This window comes from Artemia franciscana, unplaced genomic scaffold (genome assembly GCF_032884065.1).
Source record: "Artemia franciscana unplaced genomic scaffold, ASM3288406v1 PGA_scaffold_89, whole genome shotgun sequence".
Lineage (NCBI taxonomy): Eukaryota > Metazoa > Arthropoda > Branchiopoda > Anostraca > Artemiidae > Artemia > Artemia franciscana.
The window spans coordinates 518,307-538,324 of record NW_027062717.1 but is presented as its reverse complement, the minus strand read 5'-3'; the positions used below and the strand labels follow the sequence as shown (position 1 = coordinate 538,324).

Genomic DNA, 20,018 nt, shown 5'->3' with positions numbered 1-20,018 from the left:
TTACTGTTAATTTGGTAACAAAAACGGTTCAACCCTGGAATCTGTCGTTCCAATTACGAGATATCCACTCATAGATTTTAGATTATTATTCTAATTTAAATATATTATTAGAATATAACTTACATATTAAAAAAAAAAATCAAAAGCAGTATCAGTTTCATTTGAATAGGCTCAACATTTTACTTCTATTGTTCCCATTCCGTTAGCTTATTTAAGTTCAATTCGGAACTCCTTCCCACCTGCAGTACTGCAGAACTGATTAATGATGAAAATTGATAATGCAGAACTATTGAGTTTAAGAATGGTTATTGAAATTTAAGTATTATCAACCATATCATATACGCCAGGGTCAATTCCTGAAAGCATGGAGAGAGGAGGGGGGAAAGCATTTTAAAAATTGTTTTTACTGAAGATAAAAAAACTGCTAAAATAGATTGGAAGTAGCAAAACAGCCATTAAGTTTGAATGTTGAGCCAGTGCGGTTTCAGAAATTATTTACTTTCGATTTGTACGCGTACTCTTTTTACGTTTTATTGTTTCGCTTCTAAATCTTCTTTGAAAGTGCTCGAGAGAGAGTTGAAATTTTTTGAAAACGGCTTGTTTTAATTTTCAAAGTCTTCTGAGTAATACATTGGTTGTGCCTCAAGTGTAGTTTGTGCTTTGTTAGCACAGTTAAGTGTATTTGCTTTTTTACTTAATGTATAACAAGATCCGCAATGCCTTCTCAAACTGTTTGTGATCGATAGATCTATTCACTCCATTCTTTATTACCGGACTGGGTTCTTAAGGTAGGCAGGCACGGAATAATTTATAGTGGGGAGTTCAACATTTTGCAAAGGGGACAAAACCCATGAGATACGCCAAAAATAGGTGAATTATATCAAAATTACAAGAAATCATAATGAAATTTGCAAATACCCAGTATCTTTATGGGACTCATGGCTATAGACCCTTCTTCGACCTGCCTCTCTTAAGTGACCTATATTGATTGGCAATGTGCAAAGGAAAGTATGCACGAATTAATCAACGATCCCAATAAATGTGACCCAGTTCTCTCTGGGCCATACGTTTAATTTCGTGTTTTTTTCAAACTTGTAGAGGTACAAATTTATACCATCAGTTGGAAGTTTCTTTCATCAGTTGGACGTTTATTCTATGCATTAAATCTGATGTGGACGATCTTTGAGGCTCTTGGGAATTTCTCCCTGCAAGCATTTCCCTCTACTGCTAAATTGTAACTGCTGCTAACAGCAACTCACTGTAGCACCAAGCCACCTGAGTTTGACACAGCTGCACACAATCCGCCATCCCATTTTTTCTAAGCTTTCCTTTTAAAACCCCTTAAGAAGTTGCAGTTCCCTACAAATCATTTCTTGTGACCTCTTTCCACCCCATCTGGGGATGCCGCGCTCCTCGTTTGGTCCCAGATGTATGGCCAGATCTGTGGTCGAAGATTTTGTATAGATTTATAGTTCCAGTTTCCTATAAATCCTTTCTCGTGACCTCTTCCCACACATTTGGTGATGAACTGCTCCTCGTTTGGTCCTCGTTGTCCCGAAAAAACGATGTTTGGCGATCTGTCATCCGCGAAATGTGTCCAAATCTCAACCTTCCTCTTATTAAAGCCCTGGAAAACGGGATAGAACCGCGTTTTCTGTACAGGCTACTGTCTCAAACACGGTGTGTCAAACAGGTACCCAAAAACTCCTTCTACGGTATCCTAAGTCTCCACGTTTTAGAACCATACTTGACCACTGCCATCAGTGAAGCTTCCTATATTCTAATCGAGGTTTGAAGACTTGTCTTTCTTTTCCTTTAAACCTTTTCCAACTGTGATGAAACCCCCTGGGCCTTGGCTATTTTACCTTCAACATCTTCACCGTGTCCACTATCTTTAAGTGAAGCTAAAATGTCAGCCATATTTTTGTTCTTAAAAACTTAGTAGTTTAATGATATTGCTGTTTACTAGTGTAGTCTGATTTTCAAAATGAAAGCTTTGCAAATATAATGACAGTTCAAAAGTTTTGATATTTATTTTTTTGTTATCTTTTTTCATTTTAACTAGTTTTATTCCCTTTCAAAATTGTTTTTTTTTTTAGCTGTTAGGAAGGTTTATGTGAAAATGATGAAAGTCTATACTTAAAAAACTTAATCTAAAAAATGTTCTGGATTACAGATTTTAATGAATTTTTCGCGTAAGATGATACGAAACCAATCGCTTTGTTTTGGTTGTTTTTTGGGTATCAGTGAGTAATTTGGTAGTTTAAGATTTTTCTACAAGAAAAGAGTCGTTATGTTTAATTTTCGTAATAGGGAAGACTCTATAAAGGGGTAGTTCCTATGATGGAAGGGCTTGCTGTAAAATGGTTAAGGAGATATTGGATTAGGAATTATATATCTATATCTACTCTTCTTAAACGAGTATTAATTTTTATTTATTTACATTTTTTTCTTGAAAATGGCTCTATATTTTTTGTTTACGGAAAATAGGCACCCTGGCATTTTTTAGCCTGTAAAATTTATTTAGAGCCTTAATTAAAAAAAAAAAACTTGTACGAGTGATATCGTATTTGTGAGCACATTTCAAGAGCATAAATTATATTATTTATGCCCCGGGAATGGTCGTATCGTTTTAGTATCTATAACACATGTAAAGTTACACAAGATTACAAACTGCTTTGCAAAAAAAAAATGCAGTTGAATAAGGAACGTGTTATTTTAACGTCTGCAAAGGACAGAAGAAATTAATATTTAGTATATATGACACCTACAAAATTACACAACATGTCAAATGACTCTTAACAGCTAAAGAAATAGACATGGAACAAGAAACTGCAACAAATCACATTGAATTGCAAACAAAAATGGGACATAAAACTGAAGAATAATTAGAAATTTCAGAAAATTGCGATTGAATAAGAAACGTGTCAAGCAGGAAGTAGGAATTGAATTCGTGACAGGATTTATTAATTTAACTGAAATTGCTGATTTGCCACCCTGTTACTCGAAATTAAAGAATAAAACAATGGTTAGACCGATTTTAGATATTTATCAGGACATAGGCAATGGAATAAATAACTTTGAATGAATATGAACTGCTAAAGTAAAATGCATGGAAAAAGGTCTTAGGTAATGATACACGAAAATAAAGAGCAAGAGAGATATTGGGTAGAAGACATTTGACAACCAGTATTGCCAGAAATACATCAAATCGTAAATGAAACTTAGTTTTAGAAGAGAATCAACAGTAAGAATCACACGACTTCTAGGAAAAAATAAGTCCTATAAAATGGATGATACTTTGATGCATTAACAGTAAGAAGGAATTGAATTCACCTTACACTTTCTTGGCTTAATTGTTGTTGATTATTTGACACCTCATGGATTAAAATAAAAGAAGAATGAAGTATAAATATATATATATATATATATATATATATATATATATATATATATATATATATATATATATATGTATATATGTATATATATATATGTATATATAAATATATATATATATATATATATATATATATATATATATATATATATATACTGCATATATAACTGGCATATTGATAGTTTTGACCATAAAAACGATCTAAATAGGTCAAAACTTTACGTGAAATTTAATATCTTTGCTAGTATCGAGCCTATGGTGACGCCATGACATCATGAAGAGGCTCACATTTTGTCTGTAGCTAGAAGAAGAGCGACAATGAAAATCGATGTATTACAAACCTGCCGCGTAGCCATGCCGGGGTCCAGTGGCGATACCGGTGACTCTGAAAGGCGTATAACCTATAATTTTCTGTTTTTCAGATTAATTGAAGTTGGGAAAGAATTTTCTGGGAGTCAGTCAGAATCATTACAGGATTGCTTGCGACAACAGACAATTTCCTATTTTAAGAATTACCATTTCAGTAGATTTGATGAGCTAAAAGCCTTTCTTGACAACGAGTCCTGGGAGCCTTGCCCGGTGTCTGAATCATTCTCGTGTAAACGTCTGGCTGTAAGTAAAATTTCTAAAACTTCTCTTTTTCTTTCTTCCTCCCTCTACTCCCCCCTCTCTCTCTTTCTCCCTTTCAGACATTCTCTGTCTAGTGGTTTTTACATTGTTGTATAATGAATTTTGTCAAACAGATTACTAAAAAACGTCTTTTCCTAAAAATATATATAATAATACTCCTGCCAACTGGATATCCGAAGCCATCCTACCTAGCTAGTTTTTGTATGTCTCATTATAGTTTTAGTTTCATTAAGGTTGCAATGAATCATCAGGAATAGTTTTTTGTTTTTTTTTTAAACATACTTTCATTGTTATTAGTTTGGGAAATATAACCTGGTTAAAAGCAGTATTTAATGATTTCAATATTTTAACAATAAAAAAACGATTTTTTTTGTGCGTTTTAAAGAGTTTGGAAACTAAATGCCAACAGCCGAGTAAGTGGTTTGCAACTTTTCAGAGTTGAAAAACACCATTAACAATAAGGCTATTACAGTTTTTTCCCCAACTCTCGTTATTTTGTACTTGCTTTAATCTCAAAAGTGCTTAATGTTCCTGTTTTTTTCTTTGGTGTCACTTACGGCTTTTGACATCTATAAATGCGAGCACCTGAAATATCAGTTGCAAATTAGAAGATTGTAATAGAAAGGAAAAAACGGAGAGTGACGTCTGACCTGGGCTTTTACTTCTAGGGAAATTGCTATTTTAGAGGAAAATCACATCTTTTAGGGATACTTGATTTAGATCTAGGGACTCAAAGGACCTGGGGTAAAGAAAAAATTTTTATGGATATTCAGGTAAAGTCTGATTTTTTTTAAACGAAGGGTGGAAAATTCTCATAGACTGTATAAGCTCATTTGTCCTAAAAACTTTAAATATTGCAAATTTCTTTGCAATATTTTTCAAATATTGCAAATGTTCTCTTGACAATAGTCTGTTGAAATCACTGGCTTATGTTGCGAAGTATCAGCGCCAAATTTAAAGAGAAAGTTAAATTGTGCAACATTTGATCTTTCTATACTTGGTAAGTCAGGCAGCTTAGTATTTAGTTTTTAAGCAATACCTTTGATTGGTGGAAACTGGTTGAATAGGAGCATGCAACTTATACACTTAGGATTTTTTTTCATTCAACTGGTCACCATTTTTTACGTTGCAATTTGCAACAGGGAGTATCTAAAAAGAGCACTAGCTGTGCTATTAAAAAATCCGTCCTGGCTGAGTGGTTGGCGTGGGGATTCTGTGTCCAAGGGGCACGGGCTCAATCCCAGTTGTGACCAGTTATTTAGTTTGGGACGGCGTTCAGTGGTATGACTTTGTAAGCTCAGTCATAGTCGACCTAGCTCTAAATGGGTACCTGGAGAAATCTGGGGAAGGTAAGCAGGAAGGGTGTGTGAAAGCACAGGATGGTTAGCCCCCAACCCCCTATAGCACTTCCTGGCTGAAGGGCCATGAAAAGGAGATCAGCATCGCCGGTTTGAACTTTAAGGGTCTAGTGCCGTCTTACTTACTTACTATTAAAAAAAACCAGCTCGTAACACTTTCATTTGTGACCTTAATGAGGTTTGCGTTGGCCTGAGTGCGTTCAGCAGTGAATGTGTTGCATGAGGTGTTTTTTTTACATAGGTAGCTTGGTGCTGCATTTATATATAGAAGACCATCTAATAGAGCTCTTTAAGGCTTTGCTTGCACCTGCTAAAAAATGTTTGTATACATGTGTCAAGTAAGTAACCTGTTTTAACTGAAAAGTATTGGAAAATGACCCTAGAAAATGGACTTCGGTTTGAGGTCACCGGCAACGACTGCTGTCGCTGTGCTTTAATCGGGAGATGCCCAAGCTGTAGACCTTTTTCTTATTATTATATAAAGTGAAAATAACCATATGATGCTACATTTTACTTTCTTCTAAATTCCCTGGTGATCTAGGGTAAAATATCTCTTCTTTTCTAGGGACAAAAATAAGTACAAATCGAACCTAAACAGAAATTTTTTTAGGGAAAATCAACGCTAAAATAACGACAGCTGAAATTGAAAACTATTTTGATGGGAAACTGATGAAAATAATCGCCAATCGACTGTAAAATAAAAACAATAATTAATTTAATTAAAAAAAAATTATAAAACATTTAATGCTTTAAGAATGGCTGATTTTTAGTTGTATTTCCTTTCTTCGACATTATAATCGGTCTAATCAACTTTCATCCAGACTTACGTGGTCAAAGATAAATTTCCAAAATTTCAGAAAGGAAACTTTGTCCAAAATGAAATATGAAGTCAAAAATTGCCTGGCTTTCTATTGTCTTATAATAAGTCAGTGTTTTCATCTAATATTTAATTATTTATTTACCTGTTGTTTTGCCAGTTTCTAGTGAGTGACTTTGCCCTCAAAGTAAAACTCTATCTAGGTAATGGAACAGTTTGGACTGGCGAGAGGTGAGTAGTCACCTCTTTGAATTTGGGTTCTAATTATAATCGTATATTTTATATTTTATTGAGCAATAATGTTTTTTCCAACTTCTCAAAAAGTCTACAAAGATTTATTTGTAGGAGTTCCAGTTTTTAGAAGATGTTTTTTACACTAGAACTGATTCAAGTGAAAATGATAATGGAATAGCAATAAGTTATTTTAAGGAACATTCGGAAGAATACACCCCATTTGACACACTGAAGTCTCCTCAAGACTCCAGTTTCTATGACAAATGTGTAAGTTTTTGTTTTCTTCCTTTTTTAATTGCTTATTTATACTATCCTTCTCAATTGCTCCAAATAATTAATTCGTAAAATTGAGAGAAATGTACTCTCAGGTTTTTTTAATAATGTTTTTTTTCCCAAAAGTCTGTCGTAAAAAGCATGGTTATATGAAAAAAAAATAATGAACAGTATGAGAGGATATATACAAATATATACCATGAAAAGAGAAATCACCAATGCAACAGCACAAACACAAAAAAAAAAAAAAAAAAAAAAAAAAAAAAAAAAAAAAAAAAAAAAAAAAAAAAAAAAAGAGACAGAAGGAGAAAAGGAAGACTGTTTTCCTAAATTAGTGATTAATATAGACCAACACTTGAATGAGGCCTTAACCCTACTCATCCATACAATCACATAGGTCAAACAGCATAGCCACACACAATCAACCATAAAGAATAATCCATGGACAGGCAGTCATGTCGTCAATAAGTATATATATATATATATATATATATATATATATATATATATATATATATATATATATATATATATATATATATATATATATATATATATATATATATATATATATATATATATATATATATATACATATATATATATATATATATATATATATATATATATATATATATATATATATATATATATATATATATAAACTAATGATAAACAGTACCAGAGGATGGGAAAATCAATGTTTAGTAGACGCATGTGTTACCATACATTTGCCATTGCCCTAAGAGCAGAAAATGATATAAAATTCCCACTTTCAGGTCCGAGGGAAATAATAATTCAATTGAGGGTCCAATAATAACTCCAGTATTGAATGTAAATTGACTTGACTTTAATGAACAAAAACACTATACATAAATATTATGTGAAGGAAACGGAGAGGTACCTCGTTATGTGTCTTTTAACAATCAAGAAAAGTAAAATGGTAATTGTACTTCAATAACTTGTCCAGAAAAAAAACATGGAACTCAGGAGATAGGGATGGGATTTACGAAATAAATTTAAATAAATTAATAATACAATTCAAACCTCGCTTCTGTAGGTGGAAAGAATAGATATAACTTTTGTAAATTAATTACTATAGTGAGAGAAGCTTATTGTATACTTGTTGTATATCTAGTTAGATATGCTAGTTAGTAGTTGTTAGATATGCTTGTTGTATATCTAAAACTACGTTTGCACTTGCCCTTTTGACAAGTTATTGTCCTTTAAGCATTATTACTATATATTAATTATTATAGTGAAAGAAGCTTACTTGTTATATACCTAAAACTATGTTTGCACCTGCCCTATTGGACAAGTGTTGTAAAAAAAAACATGACCAATATTTTTGGTCATCTTTTCATCTTTCCACCCTCTGATCACTGAATGTTAAAATGTGCACTACAACTTGTGATTAGAAATCCAACGGGCCACCTCCGAAGTTTAGACGATCACCCTTTCTACATAGGGGTAGGTAGGCTAGGTAGGTCAGGTAGTAGGTGGTAGGCAAGGTACAGAACTATTCTTTTTTGATACAGGGTTGTTTGTTACCAATTTGACTGTCACATAGTCAATTCACATTGAATAGGTAAATAGGCAAAACAAATTCCATGTTTAGTCCCATACTTGATATCTATTTGTCCTAGACCCAACTCTTACAAGAACATAAAGAAGTTCCTACTGTGCATGGTGTTGGCCAGAACATTTTAGAATTAATCTAAGAGTTACGAGTGTTGGTGATAACAGAGAATAATTCAAGTCTTGAAAACAGACCAAGAAATACCGTGGTGTCATTGGAAAGAAATATTATATAATAAATGTTTTATAATGTACCAGATTTTGGACATTACCGTGAATGTCTGGAATCTTGTTAATGTTGACATTCATCGGTGAATGTCTGAAATTCCTTTTTCTCTGCTTGGATTCAATTAGCTTTGCGAGTCAGCTTTTGAATCTTATGCAAGCTATGGTAGTTAAAGTTAAGGTTAGGATAGATATGATTATATTAGTTTAGGTTCGGTTAGGTTAAATTTGGCTATAAATATTAAAAATGGGTTAAAAACCTAAGCTAACTCAACCTAATCTAACCAAACCTTATCTAGCCTAACCAAGCCTGTCATAATCAAACCTTGCAATAAACTTAAAAGTTGACTGGCAACGCTGACTAAATCCAAGGAGAAAAAAAGGTATTTTGGACGTTCCCCGGTGTTTGTCGACACTCACTAATTATACAACAATCATAAAAACAAGTATTAATAAGTCTATAACAAAGTCCTGTTCTCTTTATTTCTGAATTTGGTATCTCTATTTAAATTTAGGGATCAGTAAAACTGGAAGACGGCCTTGATCATACAGAAGACAACCCTTTCTCAGTAAAGAAAGTTGTTCTACCCACCCTTTCGAACACAGCACTTTCTTTGCTTCGACTTATTGGTCGGTATCTTCAGATGATGCGACTTCTTCAGCCAATTGCTTTCGATATTTGCATTTGCCTTAATCAGCTAATTGATTATTATTTGTATGCTGTTGCCAAGTTCTTTACATTTGAGGTGGTGAGTGAAACATATTTTTTAATTCTTTTATAAATTTTTACATATTAATTTGTTCTTTTCTTAGCTTTTGTTTTCATTCACGTCATAATTGAATGCAATGCTAAATCAAAGCCGGGGACAGTTTTTTTCTCAACAATAAAAGATTATAAATCGCTTGTGCTAATAATTAGTTAGATATGTTATGTTTTAGCATGTCTATGTAAGTTTTGTCCCTGTTAAAAACTATTAGTCCTCTAAAGTGTTTTAATTTATACATAGTGCTTGTACATAGGACTTATATAAATTACATTAATAATGTTACATGTATAGTAGTACTATAGTACTTATTAAAGTTTAAAAAACAAGTTTCTTGACTGAAAATAAGGAGTAACATTAAAACTTAAGACGAACAGAAATTTTATGTATATGAGGGGGCTGAACTTCTTCAATTTTCGATAACTTTAAAGTCTTAAAGTTCTATAAAAACACTTCTTATTCAATTTTGACACCCCTTCATTTTGAACAGTCTTTCTAAAAAAAAAAATTGTGACAGAAAGTCAAAGTTTCAAACAGTTCTTGGTAGTAGTAAGGAGCGACCCGGCTCAATAGTAAACGAAACTCTAAAAAACGGAATTTTGATTCTAAAATATACATCAAAAGAATCAGATTTTCATGCTGATTTTAAATATATAAGTTTCATCAAATTTAGTCTTTATCATCAAAAGTTACGAGCCTGAAAAAATTTGCCTTTTTTTAAGAAAATAGGTGAAAACATCCCCTAAAAGTCACAGAATCTTAACGAAAATCACACCATCGCATTCGGCTTATCAGAGAACCCTACAGAAAACTTTCCAAGCTCCTATCTACAAAAATGTGGAATTTCGTATTTTTTGCCAGAAGACAAATCACGGATGCGTGTTTTTTTTTTTTTTTTTTTCAGGGGTCATCGTATCGACCAAGTAGTCCTAGAATGTCGCAAGAGGGCTCATTCTAACGGAAATGAAAAGTTCTAGTGCCCTTTTTAAGTGACCAAAAAAATTGGAGGGCACCTAGGCCCCCTCCCACGCTCATTTTTTTCTCCAAAGTCAACAGATCAAAATTTTGAGATAGCTATTTTGTTCCGCATAGTCAAAAACCATAATAACTATGTCTTTGGGAATGACTTACTCCCCCACAGTCCCTTGGAGAGGGACTGCAAGTTACAAACTTCGACCAGTGTTTACATATAATAATGGTTATTGGGAAGTGTACAGTCGTTTTCAGGGGATTTTTTTGTTTGTTTTGGGGGTGGGTTTGAGGAGAGGGGGCTATGTGGGAGGATCTTTCCTTGGAGAAATATGTCATGGGGGAACAGAAATTCAATGAAAAGGGCGCAGGATTTTCTAAAATTACTATAAAAAAAACAATGAAAAAATAAACATGGAAAAGTTTTTTTCAATTGAAAGTAAAGAATAGCATTGAAACTTAAAGCGAACAGAGATTATTACGCATATGAGGGGTTCTAAAAATACTTTAGCATAAAGAGCGAGGTATTTAGGAGGAGATAATTACCTCGCTCTTTATGCTATAATATTTTTAGTAATTTCAACTATTTATTCTACGGCCTTTCTGATTCAGGGGTCATTTTTAAAGAATTGGGACAAAACTTGCGATTTAGTGTAAAGAACGAGGTATTAACGAGGGTACAAACCCCCTCATATACATAATAAAAATTAAAATATATAAAAGTTTGTTACGTAAGTTAATTCTTAAGTTATGTATATTTTTTACTAATAAAAAAATTCGTTAAAAATTAAAATTTATAGTTGCCTTTTTATGTAACCGAAAAATTGCATGGCAACTAGGCCTCCTTCCCCATCCCTTATTTCTCAAAATCGTCTGATCAAAACTAAGAGACAGCCATTTAGCCAAAAAAGGAATTAATATCCAAATCTCATTTAATAATTTATGTGTGGAGAGCCAAAATCAAACATGTATTAATTCAAAAACGTTCAGAAACTACATAAAAAAAACTTGTTTTTCTAACTGAAAGTAAGGAGCGACATTAAAAATTAAAACGAACAGAAATTACTCCGTATATGAAATGGGTTGTCCCCTCCGCAACCCCTCGCTCTTTACGCTAAAGTTTGACTCTGCCACAATTCTGCTTTTTAAAACAATTAAAAGCTTTAGCGTAAAGAGCGAGGGATTGCGGAGGGGACAACCCATTTCATATACGGAGTAATTTCTGTTCGTTTTAAGTTTTAATGTTGCTTCTTAATTTTGGTTGAAAAGCTTGTTTGTTTTTGTTTTTTTTTCAGTTTCTGACCGTTTTTCAAATCATACCGGGAAATCCCCCTCCCCTCCTTCCCGTTTAAAATTTCCTTTGGAAAATTCTCCCTGGAAACTGTCCTCCCTATAGAAAATTCACCCCATGGAAAATCCTTCGTTGTAGAAATCGCCCCTCTGAAACAAAACTATGCATGTTTTTCAATACCAACTGCTATATGTAAACCTAAATATGTAATCCCTAAAGGTATAGTTTTGGGACTTTTCAACAATGCCGAATCAAATGGCCTCTCAAAATTTTGATTAGATTTAATTGGGACCATGATAACCAAAGCACAAGGGTGTTTTTTTCCTAGTGGAAAAAAGTTTGGAAGAATAGAAAGATAAGTTTGTAAACCAGGATTAGAATATATTAAGCACCGGTTATGACAGTCGTCAAATACTCCGAAAAACAGAAGAAGATCTGCTAGAGGTTTTCGGAGAATTTGTCTACTGATTGTTCTGTGTACCCGGCTGACTGACCGTATTTCAAACAGTAGGCTCTGCGAAAAGTTTGGTTCAATCCCGCTTTCTAGGGCTATAATAAAAGAAAGGTTGAGATGACTAGGGCACGTTCTGCAGATGAAGGATTACAGATTGCTAAAGATTGTCCTTTTTTGCCAACTGCCTAGGGTTAAACGCAAAGCAGTTTTTCTGCCGTTTGGCTGGGAGGAGGTCATAAAGAAAGATTTAAGGGAAATGGGAACTTCCTGGTAGGTTGTAAAGAGGGAACCTTTGAATTGATTGGGATGGAGCAGAATCGTGCGGTGCTGTGTTGGCCTCAGGCGGCTTGGTGCTGAGGTGAGTTGTTAGTAGTTGTAGTAGTGCTAAGGTACTGAAGTGAAACCTTAATTTCATACTAGAACGAGGAGGGGGGTGGGGTCAAATTGATTTTGAAACTTGGCTTTATGGGATTACCCGAAGCAGGTCGAGGATAATAAGTTTTGAAGAAAAATTTGGTTCTATGGATTCTTGGTTCAACTTATTCTATTTTTTTTCATATACTGAGCTGCTTTAAATTCATGCAATAAATATACCTCTATGAAAATATCTGAACCACAGGAGCATCAATCTCGAAACAAATCTGGTTGCATTGATTGTTGATAGTTCTATTTTTGTTACTGTTTTTAAAAGAAGCAAAACACTACTTTTTAATAAGCAAGATCCAATTGAATTTAGTGGAACAAAAAAGCAGGCATAACAAATATATTACAGTAAAGTTATTTTGAAAAAAAAAATTATTGATCAATTTTGTCTGTACACAGGGCTGCTTCATTTTTTTTAGAAGAAAGATAATAATGCTGACTTTCAATCTGTTATGAATTACATTCCCCCTTTCCATCTATCCAAGTAAAACCAAAAACTTTGTCCAAAATAAAAATAGCAGGCCAAAATCTAACTGCTTAATCGGAAGAACAAAAAAGACTTTCAAATTTATTTTTATTAACTACTAAAACCGAATTTTAATTAAGAACGAAGATAAACTAGTTTGAAAAAAAACTTGAGAACGAGCAGAAATAAAGCAATATAAAAATTGATACTTAACATAAACGGAAATAACTTTCAATGATTAAATGAGAAAATAAGCAGAAATTTTATCAGATCCAGTAAACCCAGACAATCGATTCAATGGATTAAGTCAAACTTATGGAGATTACCACAAGCGTTGTAATCACTAACTGTGAAAATTGTAACAAACAGGAGTGGGACTACCGCCCACTAAGCATTCTAAATGTCAGAGTGCCATTTGTACTTTGCTTAAAACAATTTTAATCCAGACCAGTGTCTTTTATTTTACAAAAATCAATGAAATTTATATATCAAGGCTAATTAATGTTTATGAATTACAGGGATGCTACCTATCCCCATCTCTCCCTGTCAAACCCTCAACAGCTTGAGTGTGATTTACATTTTATTGACAACTATATATATTTTCGACAGTATGGTTTTGTTTTTCAGAACATCAACAATAATAATAATCAACCATAATCAACCAAAATAAAAAAACAACCAAATCAACCAAAAACAACCAAATCAACAATAATCAACCAAAATAAATGACAATTATATGTATTTTCGACAGTGTGGTTTTGTTTGTCGGAACATCAACAATAATAATAATCAACCAAAATCAACAAACAACCAAATCAACCAAAAACAACCAAATTAACAATCATCAACCAAAATAAATGACAACTATGTGTATTTTCAACAGTTTGGTTTTGGTTGTCAGAACATCAACAATAACACCAAAATAAATGAAAGAAAATCACCATGTTAGTCATGACTACTAAAAAGAAATAATGAGAGTATATTAACTGTTTAATGTATGTAATTAAATGCCTTTCTGGACGTCTCAACACATTCAATATTTTCTTGATTTTTCATTGTAATTTCTGCTTTTTCTAGGTCTAATTTATTCATTGATGGTGATTCCTATTCGTTAGAAGTTTGAATTGTTTCCTATTTTTATTTGATAATTATTTATCTGAAACAGCACTATATTGTTTTCTAAAAATAGGCATACTGCCGTTTTCCAGTGTGAAAAAGTGATGTGATTGATTACGACTTTGAGAAAATTTATTGAGGGCTTAATTTTAAGCAAAAATAAAATATCGCCTTCACACCTGCATTATTTTATTCGATCTAAATTACTGATAAGGCACCTCATAAATTAAAACTAAAGAATTACTGGGCAATTATGTTTAAGCATGATCTAAATATTTCGGTTTACATATGCAATGAAACACGCTTAATTGTTTCTAAATTATCTTACAACGTAATCAAGGCAAAAATAATTACTGGAGGAAAAGTGTACAAGAAGTGCACGTTCCTCTAATTAAGCCTACGCTTGATTACGTTCGACCCCATTAAAGATCAACTTGAATAAACACTACAGTGACATCAAATTCTGCTTTGACTAGGGTTTACGATGGCCATATGTAAATCTGAAAGTCAAACGTTCTAAGTTGTTTACGTTAGCCTTCATATCGCGATATGTTGTAAGTGGCATTTTCCCGGGAAACTGTTATCTAGGCAGCATCCATTTATTTTGTCTCGAATAAAATATAAATATTTTGCGTGCGTCGTAGAATAATGAATGGAATTAAAGCACAATTTTGAACGCGTTAGTATAGGACAGTAATCTCTCTTTTTCTCTTTGATATTTATGCTTCGAAACGGTGTCGAGTTGCTCAGATTTAACATATTATATGCATACGCGTTCTCAAAATAATGAAAAGGGCATACGTTAATTTGTCTATTGAAAGGTTGGTGACAAAATGAGAGATTAAAACAATTAAATGAAATTTATGCCTTGCTTTTTCCCAAGAAATTTTATGATTCATATCTATTCCATTAATAACCAATTTACTTCCAAACTTTTGCTTTAAGTCCTCTCATTTTATTTAATTTTTTCATTTCAGTCTAGAATTTTAGCTTGTTGCTATTTAGCTCTACTGTGGGCGAAAAAGGTAATTTTCACATGCTGCCTTGAGAGTAGTGCGCACAACCAAGGGTTTACCCCTGATAATCTGAGTCACTGTACAGCCACTGGTCGTCCTGCTCAATGTCTGACCCTGAGGCAGGATATTTTGTAGATTAGATTCCCGGTATTCGATGGTTTTATGTCGGTAAGGGCAGCCAAAGTCCGTCTCGGGAGCAATCTGTGAAGTACTGACCGAGGCAGAAGAAAAAAATGCAGCAGATTGAAATTCCCTGGCTAGCTCTTGCTCTGAGAATTTCTTGCTGCTAAAGCCTGGTGAATGGCTGGTGGTTCTCTTTTGAGTGACGAGTATTACTAGCCCCATCTGGTGTGAAGCTAGCAGGTGGCGTTCCCTTGAGGGGGGAAACAATGGTGGGCACCTTGGTATTACCAAAAAAAGCTCTTTTACAAAGGGGAAAGAAGATATTGGTGAGACCAAGAAGAGACTTGGTGCCTATGATTCAAAAGGTTTTTGCGGCCTGAGCCTCAACTCAAATTTGTGGTTCCACCATTAATAATAATAATAATTTCAGTCTAGATGTGTCTAGATCTGTCTAGATGTTGTCACCATTGACTTTCATCATTTTTGTTAGACGCGTGAATAACTCTTTATCTGTACGCGTGTTGCAATTTCTTTTCCATTAATTATCATTTATCTTTTCAGATAATAAACCTGTTATTCTATATGAATATCTATAACAAATGTTTGATATATTATTTTTTTTATTTTTTGCTTTTACCTGCAGAAGGATAGTTCATCAATTATACCGAATTCCAAGTTGCCTGCAGTGCTTGAAAAAATTGAATCTGACCTTATTTTGAATGACGATCAACCAATGGCCCATGAAGAAAAACTCAAAGTAAGCAGTTCTGGTGTCCTTTTTAATCACGAAAAGTGTAATTGATTTTATTCTTAAAAAATATCCATAACAATTCTTGCTTTACCCCAGATCCTTTGAGTCCCTAGATTTAAAATCAAGTATCCCTAGAAGATGTGATTCTCCCCTAAAATAGCAATTTCCTTAGAAGTAAAAGCCCAGGTCAGACGTCACTCTCCGTTTTTTTCCTTTGTATTACGGACTTCTAATTTGCAACTAATATTTCAGCTGCTAACATTTATAGATGGCAGGAGCTGTAAGTGACACCAAAGAAAAAAACGGGAACATTAAGCACTTTTGAGATTAAAGCAAGTACAAAATAACGAGAGTTGGGGAAAAAACTGCAATAGCCTTATTGTTAACGGTGTTTTTCAATTTCGGAAAGTTGCAAGCCGCTTACTCGGCTGTTGGCATTTACATTTCAAGTGTAATTGATTTTATTCTTTTTCGACGGAAGAAAAAAAGAATGAAATCGATAAAAAATATTTAATATTATTTGAAAAATCTAGATGAGGTCATGTGACTAATTTAAAATAAAAGTTATCCAAACAAATTTTCGAGTGGGTGGAAGGGGTAGTAATTCAGGAGATACACTATTGTGCGAACGTTCCAAAGTTATTACATTTATTACAAATTTTATTACATTATTATATAATCATTGGCGTAATTTCATCAAAATCCTGAGGGGAGGGGGGGGGCATTGGCAAAGTTAGAGCCAATTTTTCTAAGTCAAGAGAAATGACAATGAAAAACGAAAAATGAGCCATATAGTACCATAAAGGCAAAAATATGCTACAGAAAACTATTCTGTTTCTCTGGATGCTTGAATTATGCAGACTTATCGTAGTTTTGACAGTTTTTCTGCAGAAACCAAATTTCATCTGGGGGGGGGGGCGAAATAGCGTATGAGGTAAGGGGACAAACTGGGACCCTGTGGGGGCAGTTGTCTCCCTTCCCTGCTGTAAATTCAACCCCTTATTATAATATATAATTATGGCTGCCACCCCACCCCCTTTATACCCGGGTATAACCCTAGATTATTTTAAAAAAAGTTTAGGTTTTTGATGTTTTTTTTTTATTGATATTGTTCGTTGTTATGAACCAACTATTCATCATAAATAATTATAAATTTTTCTTGTAAAAAAAAAAACTATTGCATATAACCCATGTGTATGTCAGGGCATTAAAATGTGTAGGGCGGGGCTGGGGCACAACTGTGATGGAAGTGATTATTATATTGGAAATTTTGGTTGAAAGGGAAATCGAACAGAACCTTTGAAATAAACAATGCGATTAGTGGTATATTCCTTATAATTTCTGCGTTTCAAGATAAATTGACAAGTTTTATGTATCCCTTCTATCACAGTATGGTTAAATAAATTGGAAATTAAATTACTTCTACTACTAATAACTCACATCAGCACCAGGTCTTCTGAGGCAAACACAGCTATGCACGCTCACTCTTAATCTCTATCCATCCAAAGCCTTCCTCTTTACACCCTCGCAGAAAGTTACGATTCCTCGTAAATATTTCTTTACCACAGCCGCCTTGGTTTACAGACTTATCAGTCTATTCTTCAATGCTTTTTTCAGCTAAAAAAAACAACAACCTGGGGCTTTAGTTTTCTATTTTTGACATCTTCACTGCACCCACTGTCTGTACTAATAATACTACCAAGACAAGTGAAACTGTCTACTTGATCCCTTTTCTCGTTACCCAACATTACCTCTGCACCTTCACATATTCCCAGACTTAGTTTTATTAAGATTATTTTCAAACTCCTTCTTACACTCTGAACCCTTAAAACCTCCTGAAAGTCATTCATTTTGCTGATATTTTCATCTAAGATGCTTAAATCACCAGCATTGTCTAAGTCTAGGAGAGTTTTAGTCCTCCATTTGATTCTGTGCTCTCCAGTAGCCTTTCCTTTCCTTCTTAAGACAAAGTCCATCAAAATGATCCATGTGAATATGGATGGGATACAACTTTGCTTGAGTCAAAATCTTACTTTTGTACATAGCACTAGTCATTTTAATGTAATTATCTGGTATACCACAAAAGAATAGAACCTTTGCTAAAGCTTTTTGTTGGCTAAGTCAAACCCTTGCTCATTATATATAAATTAAGGACTAAAAGAAGGACATTATCTATAAAAATAAAAATATGGACATTATCTAAAAAAAGGACTTGATGACTCAAGCACTTCCTAATTATTATCCTGAGAATGAAAATTTGGTTGACGCATCTTCTCTCTTTCTGAAAACTGTAATGTTCCTCTCTTAAAACCTTATCTACACCATCTCTAAGACTAAAAAGTATTATCATACTAAGCAATTTGGTTCCGTCAGAAACCAAGCTCATGCCTCTATTGTTACCATACTCACTCTTGTCACCTTTTTTTTATAGAGAGGCTTGATCAGAGCTTTCCTAAAATTGCTAGGCACTTCTGCAATAACAAACCCTCAGACGGCAAGTATTTTCCCCAAATGTCATTCCTCATTCAGATTAGGACAGTCTCGAGCTGTTTCTGAGCCCATCCCATTTTTGTCCCCCATTCGTTGCGTTATTTCCAGATATGAAAAAAACTTTTGTCCCCTTCAACACAGAAAAAATGAATAAAATATCCCACTAATTTCTCCCTTTTTTTCTCTATTTCTTTTTTATTGGATGATGGTGCTGCCCAGGTTATTGCGCTTATGAGGCTCCCCCCTCTCAGTTTTTTTAGTTTCCCTTTTAATTTTTCATATATTTTATATTTCATTCTCTTTTTTTGGTTTTATTCACTTATTTTTGTCCCCCTTCTTTTGACAATCTTTTATCGTTTTAACTCTTTTATTGACTTTAAGCAGTTAAATTATTTACACTTTTTGTGTCCCTTTTAATTTATATGTATATATATATATATATATATATATATATATATATATATCGTGTTCTTTTTTGCATTTATTTGCTTATTTTACCCCAAAAAAATGCAAGAAAAAATCCTCGGACGGCACGATTTTTCCCAAACGTCACTCCCCATACAGATCACAGCCGCCTCAAGCTGTTTATGAGCCCATCTCTATTTTGTTCTCCATTCGTTGCATTACTTCCAGATATGAAAAAACTTTTGTCCCCTTCAACACAGAAAAAATGAATAAAATATCCCACTAGTTTCTCCCTTTTTTTTGCAGTGTCTTTTTCTGACTTGAACAAACTTTAATGCCAACAAAAAGAAATTACAATACTAGACTCAGCACTCTTGTGAAGGGAGGTCTTCACCATCCACAAAAAAAACATTACAGTGTTGCACAGAGACTGGTTTGGTGCACGATTGGTTGGGTTTCCTTCTTATAACTCCAGTTTAGTTTGACCGGTTTTTTTCTTTTTAACTTTTTAATTAGCTTATTACAGTTTATTTATTGACTCATAATTGATTATTCATTATGATTCTTATTTTTCGTTGCTGTTTTTTCCATTGTTAGCGCAACCATGTATTTTGTCGACTCCGAAGTCCGAATTCGGCCTTTTGAGGGCTTGTGATAGAGATCTTTTTGAAATAAATATCTTATCTTATCTCCTTTTCAAAATCGTATTTATAATCTTGAGTAATTTATGTCTAACTTCACAACCACCATTAAAAAAAAAAAACTCAATTACCACTCAATCAGTACCTGGAGCATCATGATTTTTTTTACCCTTTTTGTACCGTGACTAATTTATCTGCGCAAAATAAATCTCCATTCACTTTCAAAATGTCACAAACTTTTTTATTCTTTCTTTCCCTGTAACTTTATCACGATTTAGGATATTCTCAAAATGTTCTGCCCATCTCTTTAACTATCTTCTTATCGCTAATTGTGGTCCCGTTCCTATCTTCAAGTGGGACAAGTTTGGATTGAATACTACCTCTCAATTTATTAACATGCCAGCACAGTATTTACGATACTAGTACAACATGCCAGTACAGGTTATGCCGTCTGGCTGTACCATCCTGGTATTAGCAATTTTATCCATAGTTCACACCTCTCTATTTCATATTTTAGTGCTTTTCCCACTTTCCTTACATTTCTCTAATTTTCATATTATTTATTAATTGAAAATTTCTTGTGCAAGTCCCTCG

General features: G+C 33.6%; 1 protein-coding gene across 6 annotated transcripts in view; it reads left to right on the top strand.

Annotated features, from left to right (window-relative positions):
- Positions 1–20,018, top strand: part of LOC136042247 (syndetin-like) — a 146,725-nt gene that overhangs the window by 65,360 nt on the left and 61,347 nt on the right. For all 6 annotated transcript variants that reach the window (XM_065727189.1, XM_065727191.1, XM_065727186.1 and 3 more), the window contains exons 10-13: positions 3,823–4,012; positions 6,551–6,706; positions 9,031–9,264; positions 15,781–15,894. In XM_065727189.1, coding sequence (XP_065583261.1) covers positions 3,823–4,012; positions 6,551–6,706; positions 9,031–9,264; positions 15,781–15,894 — 694 coding nt within the window. The remainder of the gene's footprint in view (positions 1–3,822; positions 4,013–6,550; positions 6,707–9,030; positions 9,265–15,780; positions 15,895–20,018) is intronic.